The 12,916-nt window shown below is 57.3% G+C and overlaps 1 protein-coding gene across 1 annotated transcript; it reads right to left on the reverse strand.

The window, feature by feature from the left end:
- Window positions 1-353: 353 nt before the first annotated feature.
- Window positions 354-11,081, reverse strand: SLC34A1 (solute carrier family 34 member 1; the record flags this gene model as incomplete). The annotated part of the gene is made up of 12 exons (XM_080803802.1): window positions 10,961-11,081; window positions 10,689-10,838; window positions 10,471-10,599; window positions 10,256-10,399; window positions 9,266-9,377; window positions 8,947-9,142; window positions 8,765-8,860; window positions 3,530-3,599; window positions 3,085-3,252; window positions 1,737-1,853; window positions 1,510-1,634; window positions 354-857 (listed from the first exon to the last, which is right to left on the reverse strand). Exons 1-12 carry the CDS (start codon window positions 11,067-11,069, stop codon window positions 354-356), a joined length of 1,920 nt encoding a protein of 639 aa, XP_080659928.1. The 5' UTR covers window positions 11,070-11,081.
- Between the last annotated feature and the right edge of the window lie 1,835 nt (window positions 11,082-12,916).

Below are 12,916 nucleotides of genomic sequence, written 5' to 3' on the forward strand. Positions count from 1 at the left end.
ATCTCTGCACAAACAAACAGCTGCAAGTCCCGTTCTCGAACCCACCCTTACTCCCGCTCTGCCGAGTTGGACTTGTGTGTACAGGAGAGCCAAGCACAGGCCTCCAAATAAGACCCCCCTGGGGGCCAAGGACTCACAGTCATAGCCAGGTACCCTGCAGCCTGCTCACAGCCCCCCACAGGTGCAACAGTCCCCACACACAGGATGCCACGGACTCTCAGTCCCACAAGCCCAGACCTCTGCAGACCCACCCAAGGACAGGCCCCTGCCCAGCGTGCACGGACACACCCTTCTGCCCATCCATGGCAGGCACCCAGTGCAGGCCCTTCTCTGCCCCCCAGCAGCACTTTGGGCTAGAGGCGGGTGGCGTTGTGTCGAGCAGGTTGTGCCAGGCGGGGGGAGGGGGTGGCGGGGGGCAGCTCCTCAAGGAAGACCCTGGCGGGCAGCGGTGGGGATCGGGGCTCAGGCCTGGCGCAGCACAGCGTGGCGCGGGTGATGAGGCGGTCCAGGGGCTGCAGCGAATGCATCCAGCGGGGCAGGAAGTCCCATGTCTGCAGCCACTTGGGCAGGTGTCCGGGGCTGCGGTTCTGCAAGATGCTGATGAGCACCACGAAGGCCAGCAGGGCCCCGAAGGGTGCGCCCACACCCACCATGGCCTGCCAGCCTGCCATGGAGATGCCGAACACCAGTGAGGGCAGCAGCAGGAAGCACAGGAGGAGGTAGAGGACGGCAAACCAGCGGTACTTGGCTGTGCGTTTGCCCAGCGCTTTGGCCATGCGGATGGGCAGGCGCGTGCAGGGCACCGGGTACCACAGTAGGATGCCCGAGATATTAAAGAAGAAGTGGCAGAGGGCGATCTGTAGAGGAGAGGGCAGAGGGCTGAGATAGGCGTGGGCCCCTGCTCCCTGTCCTGCCAGCACTGCTGGATAACAGGAGCCTGGCCCGGCCTGAGCAGCAGCAAAGTCAGGGCTGATGTGCTCCTAGGAAAATACTGAGACACTTCTGCCCTAATGCTACACATTTCCTCCCACTGATCCCTCTCACAAATTCCCCAGCAGATCTTCCTGAACCCAGCAGCAAAGAGATGCATACTAGTTTCTGGCTCCATGGCTCTGGCCTCCTGATTGGTCCAAGCCCTGGCCCCAGCCCCAGGCTTGTCCTCACTCCTTTGCTCCTAGGACAGCAACCCCTTTGCCATCTGCCCCCCTACTTGTTCTTGGTCCCCAAGAATGGCCCAGCCCCCCGTCCTGCTGCACCCCTTCCTCAGAGCGCAGATCCCACTAGCTGCTGTTTGCATGATTATCTGGGTAAATCCTGCCCGGTAGATGCTAAGGTCTTGGGACTGGCACCAGGCTGACTTTGCCCCGTGTGGTTTCCACAGAGCCTGGGATAGTGGATGGGCCTTAGTAGGCAGTCAAAAACTTTGTTATGTGGTGTCCTAAACTGTGTCAGGTGCCACACCTCAGTCCCAGCCCTGTCTTGCCCCCAGCAGGCACCCTCCCAGAGTACCTGGAAGGAGCTGGACAGCTTTTCCCTGGGGCTGGCCAGTGCAGCCAGGATGGCCGTGGTGGTAGTGCCAATGTTGGAGCCCAGTGTGAGGGGGTAGGCTCTCTCGATGCTGATCACACCCAGGCCTGGGGGCAGACAGAGAGGCTAGGTTCTCCCCAGGCCCCTCCTATGGCCCTTTCCCTGCCAGCCTGCCCCTCCCCCTGCCCCACCATGCCATGGGCACTCACCGATGAGTGGGGTGATGGCCGAGGTGAACACAGAACTGCTTTGAACAACGAAGGTCATGCCGGCGCCCACCACCATGGCAAAGTAGCCTGTGGCCCAGGTGAAGGGGGCGGGGAAGTCTACGAGGACACCCCCGTCCCAGCAGGGTCAGGAGGAGGACATGGGCAGAGGAGCCAGGACCTACCTTAGGGAGGAGGTATTGGGTACCAGCTTGCAGGTGGGGCCTTGTCTGTCCAGTCCCCTGCTCAACTGCGGGGGCTTCTACTCGCCTTCCCTGGTCTTGGATTAAAGGCCCTTCTCAGCCTGGTTGCATCAGACTACTAGTTGACTGTCCCCTCTGCCCAGAATATCCTTCTTACTTCGTGTTTCTCCTCGGGGCTTTGTGTGGATACATGGCTGCTGAAAAGCCCTCCCCGACCCTCGGCCCTCTGGCAGACTTTGTTTCTCCCGTCCCTAAGCTCCCAGAGATCCACGACTGCACCTGACTCCAGCATTCATTACGCAACCTCTGCCAGTGCCGGGCACTGTCCCCAGAGCCTGAAATGAAGCTTGCGATGAAAATCAGACCATGTCAATCCCATCTCCCAACCCTTCAAGGGCCCCTGTTACCCTTACTAAAGTCCAGGCTCTGATCACAGCCTGTGGGGGCCCCCGGGGGTTGGCTCCCTCCCTGTGATCTTGCTGACCTCTCCCCACCTCGCTCACCAAGTTCCCCCCACGCTGCTGGCCATCTTTGTGCCCAGCTTGTTCCCGCCTCTTTGCCTTTGCACTGACTGTTCCCTCCACGCAGAACACTCTTCAGCCACGTCTGACTACTATTCCTCATTTCGGCCTCCTCACATAGGCTGCTGACTGCCCCCTGAAAGCAGCTTTTTCCATACTCTATTTGTCATTTTTGCTTTCTCCTTGGCAGTCACCCCTCATTATGAATGTATCTCCCCTCGATCATTTATTTTTCATTACACATCTGTCTCCTCCTCTGGGTTGGGAATCCCCTGAGGGTGGGACCATCTCTGGGGCTCAGCTCTGGACCCTTGGCACCGCAGCATGCTCCATGCTTGGGCACATAGGTGTAGGGAATATTTGTTGAAATCATCCGTGGCCACTGAGAATCTGTTTCAAGCCTCCTACTGGAATGGAACCACAGTCAGGGGCAGCCACAGATGCCCAGCTGCCAGCACCTCGGGAGCCTCAGAAATCACCTGACTCAACCCCCTCTTTGTTCACAGGGAGAAACAGGCTCAAGATGGCAGGGCTTTGCCCAGATCACACAGCAAAGCAGCAGTGGGACTTAGTAAGATTTGAAAGGTCCCATCCTGGGGCCCGCACATGCAGTTCTTGGGGGCTCACCTGTGTTGATAACCTTCTGAATGACCTTAGCCACCTGGCCCTTCAGCAGAGAGTTGAGCATCTTGACAAGGAGAATGAGGCAGGTGCACAGGAGCACCAGGGAGCCGGCCAGCAGAATGAGCCCCACGGCCAAGTCAGGCAGCCCTGTGTCCACGAAGATGTGGTTGCCTGGCAGGGGGAAGTGTCAAGCAGCTGAGAGCTGAACCCCCCCAGCTGGTTCCCAGACCCCCACTTTGATGCCTTCTTAGGATTGGAGCCTAAAGTCCCACCCCAGGCTCCTTTAGCCTCAACAGCAGGGCTTAGCCCAAGCCCAGGACCTGAGCTGGTTGATAGCTGATTTTCCTGGGACTGATAGCAGCAGTGGCAGGGGGTAGGGGTGGGGACAGCCCTTCCTCTGCCGAGCTGTGCCCCTGCCATGCCAGACTTCTGTGATGCAGGCACTCACATTTCTCCATGGTGGCATTTCCAAGGGTCCAGCTGGTGTTGGCCTCTGCCTTGGGCAGGGGGGTGGGAGCCTAGATTAAGAGGAGAGTGACTTAGAATTTAGGAAAATGTAGCCTGGGGTTGGAGATAAGGGGAAAGGTTAGGGAGAGGCGGGGGGGTGGGGGGGTGGGGGGGGATGGAGGTGGTCCTCCTGACTACATGCCCTTGGGGAGTTGGCCTGTCTCCTCTGCTGGAGAGATGGGGGTGGAAATACCTGCCACGTGAGAATCTGGCCATGGCCAGCCCTCTGAATATTCTGTCCTATCCATCTCCCCATCTGGCTCTCACTGGGGCCCACAGGGATTTTGATTATTTATTTATTTATTCGAGAGAAGAAGAGAGGGGAGTGAGTCAGAGGGAGAAGCAAACTCCCTGCTGAGAAGGGAGGCAATGTGGGACTCTATCCCGGGACTCTAGGATCATGACCTGAGCCTAAGGCAGTTGCTTAACCCACTGAGCCACCCAGATGCCCCAATCCTATGGCTGCTTGTCCTCGTTCTCCTCAGCCTCTCCTTGGCCTTGGGTGCTTCTGACCATGGCCCTCCTTATGAAAACTCTCCCTTCCCCATCCTTTATTACCGGCCCCCTCCTGGTGTTGCCCTGCCCCCTTCCCCAGCATCTGTGCCCCATCCCCTCGCCTGAGGCACCATTAGTCCAAGCTCCACTGTCCTCTTGCTCAAACCTGGAAGGTGGGGAAGGTGGAAGGAGGAGGTGGAGGACTGCATTTTGGGCCTATAGGGGCGGCAGCCACTCAGCTCCAGGCCACTGTCGCCATCCAGGGATGAAGCCCTGCATGGCCAAATGGCCCGAGTCTGCAAGAGAAATCTCATTCTTTACCATTATGTGAGGGCCACATTGGTCTGGACCACTACTTTGCAGCCTCATTGGACTAAGGAATTATTTTTTCTTAAATGTAATTGGGGAGCCTTTCCTTGCCCTCAGGATCCCAGCCCAAAAGAAGAACTGAGCCCCAGAAAGGGACAGGAACGCCCAGGGCCCCAGGCAAAATGCCAGAGCTACGACTTTTCCTTATTCACCCTCTGCCACCTCTGGGAGCTGATATGGGCACTGGTCCCAGGAAGTTCTGCCCTCCACAGCACAGCCCCGGACCTCTCCTGTGCTGAGGGTCATGTCTCAGGTGGGGTAGTGGCCCTTCAGTGTCATGGCTCCTTTAGGGTTTGTTCCAGATCATATCATTTATAAAATGTATGCTAGAGATGAGAACTATTTCTGGTGCCTGGCTTGAAATCTGTTTTTTCTTAGTGGCCTGAGCTGCTGTGAGTGAGGCAGTGTGCTCGTCTGTGTTCTAGTTGGCCAGACCAGGGCCCTGGGGCACCCTCAAACCCAGGCCGCCGCTGCAAGCTGAGAAACTAGGAGAGAGTAGCCTCTGGTGGGCTCCGCCGGAAAAGCGGGCTGGGGAGGCCGTGGTAACTGCTGTGTAGGCGAGAGCTGGGTGTAAGGGGGAGAGCCGTGTGTCAGCTGTCCAGCAGATGTGAGCAAGTCCTGTTTCTTATGCCAACGACCTGGGACAAGTCATGCCACCTCTCAGCCTGTTTAAAGTGGATGACATAAGAGCTGTTATAAAGGGGCGCCTGGATGGCTTGTCGGTTAAGCGTCTACCTTTGGCTCAGATCATGGTCCTGGTGCCCTGGGATTGAGCCCCACATTGGGCTCCTTGCTCAGCAGGGAGCCGCCTTCTCCCTCTCCCTCTGCCTGCTGCTCCCCCTGCCTATTCTCTCTCTCTCAAATAAATAATCTTTAAAAAAGAGAGAGAGAAAAATAAAATAAAAATAAAAAAGAGAGAGAGAGAGCGCTGTTGTAAAGGTTATGGGAGGAAATGTGTGCCAAGTGCTCTCCGCAGACTTATCTCATGTTAAGTCTTCAGTAAGACATCATGCCTCCTAATCAGGATTAGACCCCCTCCATCCCCGGGCCCATCTAGGACCACATGGTGGGAAGAGCATGTGCTTATGTGTTTGTGTGAGATTGATGTCCTAGGTCAGGATCAATAGCTCCTGCCGGTGTGTCTCAGGGTCCTGGCCCTGTTGGGGAACACTGTGGTGGACCAGCTTGGAGCCCTGGGCAGATGATCCCTGAGATGAATGGGTACCTGACCAGCCTGTGCCCCACTGACCTGGCTGGGCCCAGGGTCTCTTAGGGGAGGAACTTCAGGGGAGGGGGGTTATCGTCTGACTCAGGGCTGGCTGTGTGTGGGCAGGGCAAAGCTGAGGGCTAAGTTCTAGGGTTTTGACCCTTGACCTTCCTGCCAGGGTTTTGTGGCTCTGGCTGGGCTGGTAGGGCGGGCTGGGGGTGGGGGTAGAATGCAGAGACTGTAAAGGGCTAGAGAGGAGTAGGGGTAGGGATGCCAGAGAGTGGGTAGGCTGCATGGTCAGGCTGGGAGAGTGTACCGGTACTGAGTGAGGGAAGGGAGCAGGCCCAGGGCTTCCTTATCAAGAAGGTGGGAGCTCTAGCCCTGACAAAGAACTGGGCAGCCCAGGGTCTGGGACACACCCCTAGGTGTGCCTATCCTTCCTGGGCCTGGGGGTGTGGTGGGTGAGTTCTGTGGGAAGAACAGAATAAATGAGCCCCAAGAGTCTTAAGCTGAAACTCCATCAGAGCCACTCCCAGCTGTGTGATACTGGACCAAACACTGATCCTCTGTGGGCCCCAGTTTCCTTCCCTTGCAGCATGAGGTCTATAACGCTGCCCACTGCTTCCCAGGGGCTTGTTTTGAGACTCTTGGAAGAGAGGATTTAAGTGCCAGTAGGAGGTGCAGGACACGATTAAGCTCACAGAAGACTGTGAGGCTCCAAGAATCCCCTCCCTGGGAGAAACACACAGGTTGCGAGCCTGTGCTGTAGTTCAGCCTGCAGAGGAAGGGGAGCTCAGTGTCTTTGTTTTTCTGGAAGGAGAAATCACCGTGCCAGCTGCGCCATCTGGTGGCAAAGAGGAGAACTCCTTAGAGCCGCACCTAACCGCGGCAGGAGCAGTCTCTGGGTGGCTGTGGTCAGCTGTGTCATTCAGGCCGGATGGGCAGAGTGGGAAATGGACACACATGATGGGACACCAGACCGACTTCTGGAAGAGGCAGCGAGATGGGGGCTCAGAAGCATGGGCTCCAGATTCCACCAGTATTTTCATCTTATCTCCATGGTATGGATTTGGGCAAGCCTCTCTGAGCCTATAAAATGGACCAGAGATAAATCCTGTGTCCCTGGCTGCAAGTCCTTGAGGAATGCTTGTTTAAACCAGGCAAGTAGGGTTGGCAGTCCATAGTGTGAGTACATAAGAAGGTAATTCCCAGGACAAGGGTAGACCCCTGGAGTGTCAAGAGGTGTTGGAACATTAAAATTGCCTCTGGGTTTTCTTCCACCATCTGGAAACCTTCAGATTCCCAATACTGTCTTTGGTGACTGGGTTTCTTGGAGACTGGCTTGGGTGAGGTTGGGTCCAGTTGGGGGGAAAGCTGGAGGCCACCAGGACAGGTTGGAAGGGAGACACCGTGGTCACAGGAAAAGTTCGAGTCTGGTGCAGGAAGAGCCCCCAGCACACATGGCCAGAGCAGGCACGTGGCTGCGGAGCCATGTTCCACATGGCCTGACCTCAAGAGAGGGCGAGAAAAGGGAGCTCGAATGCCACCCGTCTGCTGCTCTTCAAGCCAGGGAAATCCCGTCCGGATTCTGTTGTGGCGGACCCATTCTTCTGGGACAGCAGGCTGCGAGACCAGCACTCAGGGAAGCGATGTGGGGAGCAGTGGGGACAGCACCCTCAGCGGGAGAACTCTGGCTGACTTCACAGGAGCAGGCCTGGGTCTCTCCTGAGGAAGATGCGTTGTCCGTGTCCACCTTGCCCTACTCTGTGAGGACTCCAGCAGGGGCAGGCAGCGTCTGGTGCACCTGTTGCAGCAGGGAGGCTGGCTGGGCGCAGCTGCAGACAGGCGCCAGGGAGGGACTCCGAGGCCCGGGAGCTCCCTCCCGTGGCTTGTTTCCTGTGAAGATCAAGCGGTGTGATGTCTGTGTCGCCCCGATTCTGCTATGGAGTGAAGAGGATTTGGGCAATTCAGAGAGTGCCCAGGGGGCAGATGAGAAGGCAGCACCATGTTGGAGGGGTCACAAAGCCAGCCTGAGAGCTGCCCACATGGGCTTTTTGATGTCCGACTGCCTGGAACACTCAGAAGTGCCAGACCAGAGCTGCGCGCGGCTCCAACGCGAAGGAAGGCGCAGCAGAAGGTGGGTTGAAAGGCTGCTCTGTGTTCACGCTGGGATCAAGGGCCAGTGATATCAAGTAGCAAGTAGGAAGGAGGAGGGGGCCGGGCCTGCTGAGCCCTGGGCTTTGGGTTGCCTTCACTCTGTTCTGAATGGAGTCGCTTCTTGGATGTGGCAACTGAGGTAAAGCAAATACCGTGGATCAGGGTTTTGATGAAGCAATTCCCTTTCCGTGGCTTAGTGAGAAAGTGTGCTGATCACCTGCTTTCTTGTGAGCCCGGTGTCATGGCAGGTGCACAGCGTCCCACTGATCCAAACAGGTCTCCATTCCGGGCAGTAGAAATGGATGCATGCCTGTGGCAGTCTCCAGGGGAAGGAGCCCCGACAAGAGTACAAGTCGCTGTTGTGTCTCCAGGGAGGTCTCCATACGGCCCCCTTGTCTTGTTCCTGTTTGTCCAGCTTTCCCAGGCACCCTCATAACCCCTTCACCCCCTCGCCACGTTACCTGGGCCCCCAAACGTGGCACAGCTGAGTCACGAACCCCTGGCATCTTGGCAGGGAGAAGAGAGCCCTAGACTGCTAGACCTGTCCTCAGGGCCCTGAAATGGTAGCACAAGCTCGGGCAAGCGTCTCAGCCTCTCAGAGCCTATTCTCTCCCTGTGAAGCCAGAAGGTAGAGGCAGATTAGTGGTTCTCAAACTTGAGCACGGAGCCGACTGAGAAGATTTGTTGAAACATAGGCTGCTGTGTCCCATCCCCCCAAGTTTTTTCTGATAGTTTTCCCTAGACCTACTTAGGTCTAGGGAAGGGCTGAATATCTTGTAGCTTTAATAGGTTCCCAGGTGGTACAAGTGCCTCTGGTCCACACTTTGAGAACCACTGGGCTAGATCAATGACATGCCAACTCAAGTTGATTGGTAATAACTGCCCAAAGCCGCTGGGGGCCTGGAAGGGATTGGCACAATATTCCTTGTGGCCAGACCTGAGACTCACCCTGGTGGGGTCTGGGTGGCACCAGATCCGGATCAGACTGTGGTTTCTCAGGGACTCGTCACCGGTGGCAATGCTGGTAATCACAGACTTGTCCAGCTGTGCACAAGATGTGGGTGGGGGGCGTGAGAGAGGGGTCCTTACTATCCTATCCCACATCACCCTCCATGCCAGCCTTGCCCCACCTGGATGATGAGCTTGGTGAAGGGCTCCGTGATGATCTTGAGCAGGTCGGGGGCATCGCGGCCGCCATGGATGTTGAAGGAGGCGACCACCAGTCGAGTGACATGGTGCAGGTACCCGGTGGCGGCCTCCAGGGGCAGCAGGACCAGAACCGACAGCCAGTTAAAGCAGTCGTGCACTGTGGCCCCTGCAAAGGCCCTGGGCAGGGAGGCCACATTGCAGGGCGGGCCGGGGTCAGGATGCACTTCGGCTGGGGGCTCCTGGCCCTGGGGACCACCCTCCCCCGACACACACAGGCCCCTCACCACTCTACCCCCTCACCGCCGGAAGTCAGTCCTGTCCCCTGCCTGCATCAGGGCCACGATGGTGTTGGTGACAGATGTGCCGATGTTGGAGCCCATGATGATGGGGATGGCAGAGCTCACCTCCAGCACTAGCAGAAGAGGGGACCCCTTCACTGACTGTGTGAGGGCCACCAGCTCCTGCCCCGGAAACACCTGCCCACATCCCAGCCCCCGCTGGGCAGTCCTGCCACGATACTGCCCAGGCTTGATGTCCCAGGGACACGTGTGTGAACAAGCATGGTGGACAAATGCACTGTGTGTGCACGTGTGGATCCGAGGGCCCGTGTCCTGCGCGCGGAGACAATCTGTGCCCATGTGTGCACGGTACAGGAGCATGGTGGTTAGTTTCATGAGTCAGCTTAGCCAGGCTACAGGACTCAGTCATTCGATCCGATGCTCATCTAGCTGCTGCTGGAAGGTATTCCACAGGTGTGATTCGCCTCTACAACCGGCTGACTTTAAGTGAAGGGGATCACCCTTGTGATCTCGGTGGGCCTCATCCAGTGAGATAAAAGGCCTTAAGAGCAAAACGGAGGCCATCCAGCATTGGCTTCCCCCTAAGAGTTCCAGCCTGCCCTTCCTAACAACCTGCCCTATGGATTTTGGATTTGCTCAGCCAGCCCCACAATCATGTAAACCAATTCCTTGCAATAAATCATATGTATAGCTCCAGCAGGTTCTGTTTCCCTGGCCAGTGGAATGAGTGACTATGGGTGATAAGGTGCTGAGCCTTCCTGGGGCAGGACTCCCCATCTGCCACCCTTTCCAGATCTTCAGACACCCCTCCTGACTGAGACAATTCCTGGCCACAGCTTGGAAAACAGTGTGAGAAGCTGGAGTCCTGCCCTTTGCCCTTAACTCCCTGGCCCCCTTCTCTCCCTGGCCCCAGCCCTGACACGCTGCATCAGCCCCCTCCAGGGCACGCAGCCCCCCATGCCCTTTCCCTAGCCCCAGCAGGCCAACTTACAGCCAGAGGAGACCATGCTGACAACGATGGACGTGGAGGTGCTGGAGCTCTGGACCAGCACGGTCACCAGGATCCCCACCACCAGCCCCGCGACTGGGTTGGACAGGATGGCGTTGTCCTTGAAGATGTCACCAGCCACCTTCCCTGAGGAGCAGGAGCCAGCATTGCGTGATACCCTTTAGGAACCCTGTCCCAATCTCCTCCCCTGGCCCTACCTCCAGCCAGCTGGAAGGCGGAGCTGAGCACATCCAGGGAGCAGACGAAGAGGTAGAGAAAGGCGAGCATCAGGGGCACCTTGACGAGGGTCATGCCAGCCTGGCGCAGCTTCTGGGCCAGTCCAGGCTCTGGAGATGGGCCGGTCATGAGCACTGGGGCCAGGGGCTAGGGCACTGAATGTTGCCACCCCTGCTGTCCACCCCTGGCCCGGGCCCACCTGGCTTCTGCTCCTCCTCCAGGGCCAGCTTGGCAGGCAAGGGGTCATGGCGCTCCAGAACCTCCCCGTAGGGGCAGCTGTGCTCGGTAAGGGCCACAGGACCCAGGCTGGGGAAGGTGTAGGCAGAGGTCCCTGGGATCCTGTGCAGGACTGGGGAGGGAGGCTGGTCAGGAGTTCCCAGAAGCCCCGGGATAGGCTTGGAGGGGTGGACACCTCACTGGGACATGAGTGACTGTGGGCACTCAGGGTCCAAGGATTGGAGGAGCACTCACCCTGAGGGCTGGGCACGTAGGCAAAGGCTGTCCCGTGCATCATGTGGCCCCCTCGGACTGGGAGTGGGGAGACAGCCGGGCCCCCCAGCCTCTCTCCATAGGACATCATCCTGAGCACACACTGTGGGGTGGCAGCAGCACTGAGGGACAGCTACTGTCCTGGAAACTTACACATACCCACCCACCCACCGTCCACATCCATACCCACATACTCACACACACACACACCCGTGGTGTGTGACCCTAGACACACACCCAGGGAAGTATGCCTTCTACCCCATAATAGCAGAAATGCTCAGGTACTCAGGCCAGATGCTTGTACTCATCAGGCAGTGAGTATTTATGAAGAATCTGCTGTAGCCTGGGCACTGGGCTAGACGCTGAGGTAGAGTAATGGCTAAATACAAGGACAGCTCCTGCCCCCAGAAAGTTCCAAGTCTCACGGGGAGACAGATGTCAATGAAATAATCCCTTGAATAGAAAGTGGCAATGGGGCCAAGGGTTCTAATGACAGATACAAGTGCTACCAGTGTGCACCATGGCAGGGGGGGAGGGGAGAGACGATCAAGCTGAGATGAACATGAGTAGGAGGGGCCAGATGGCAAGGGACAGGGGCATGAGTGCAGGGGCCCCTGGAGGGGAAGGAGCTGGGAGCGCCCTGCAGCCGGCGGGGGCCAGGGAACGTGTTTTAGCCGAGCTTGTGGATATGGGCCAAGGCTGCGCATGCGGGAGGAGTTCTGACCGTCCTGAGAGCCATGAGGAGACATGGACACCTGTTGGCTCTTGGGACCAGCTGGACATGCACTCAGGAAAGGGTCTACTGGCCAGAATCCTGAGTTCCTGGGTTACCCTCACGACTGAACTTCTTTCCCCATCTGCCTCCCTCCCTCCTAGCAATAAACAAACACTGATGGCCTTTCTCCCATGAGTGAGTTTCAGACCAAGGCTGGTTTAGGTAAGGAGGTTTCCCCGTATTATCTCCAATCTGAGAAGCCCTTGGCTTGCTTTAGGGCCCCCTGAACTGCCCCGGGAGTTCTTGGTTGTTGGGGTGGGAGTACCCAAGCCTATATCAGCTACCCATAATCCCATACCAGTATATTGTCCCAAGGGCCCTTGGCTGTTTGGTGGAGTGGGGAGCTGAGCTAAATTCCAAGTGCTGGAAGAGCATGAGTCCTCTTTCCTTTGGGGCGGGGGGTAAGCCAGGCTAGACTGGGCCTGAGCAGGAAGGGGAAGCACAATTAGGGCAGAGGAGTGGAGGCAAGGGCGATGGGCTATTGCCTACTAAGACTTGGGGATGGGTTTGGGAGAGGGGAGCCCTGGGCTTACCTTGGGGTTCTATGTTTCAGCTCCTGCTCAGCTGCTTAAGGAAGCCCCAGGGGCCTGAGGAAGGGCTGGGACCCTCCTCTTTATACCCTTGGGTCAAGGGCAAAGTCCTAAAACCCTAGCTGCCCTCCCTCTGTTCCCCGATTAATCTCCACCCTGAGATTCCTCCCAGTTAATTACTAATCGTCAGCTCTGCTGGGGGAGTCCGTGATCAAACTTTCCCTTTCCCCACACAGAAACTCAGCCTGACAGAGACCCAAACCCAGCTAGGGCACCTCTTCTGCCCCCAAGCAGAGACCCTGATGCCACTTAGGCACCTTATTCCCAGGGTCCCCAAGGAAATTTCATGGCTCCCGTCCCTTCCCCTCATTCTTGGCCTAACACGACTCCCCATGGAATAGCCTTGCCATGCATCTGGATGTCTGTGGGTCTGTCTGTGGGTCTTGGGGGCATTTGGAGGAGAGGGAGCATGTGATGGAAGAAGTAACAGGAGAGAAACCTGGAAAGGCTGCATAGTGCTGAGTCAGGGAGAGTCTCTAGTGTGCAACTACAGATCCAGGATTCGTCTGAGAGAATGTGGAACCCCTGGTCAGATCAGGAAGGGCCTGGTCTGCATTTTAGAATGGTCTCTTT

This window comes from Martes martes, assembly GCF_963455335.1.
Source record: "Martes martes genome assembly, chromosome: 5".
NCBI classification, from domain to species: domain Eukaryota; kingdom Metazoa; phylum Chordata; class Mammalia; order Carnivora; family Mustelidae; genus Martes; species Martes martes.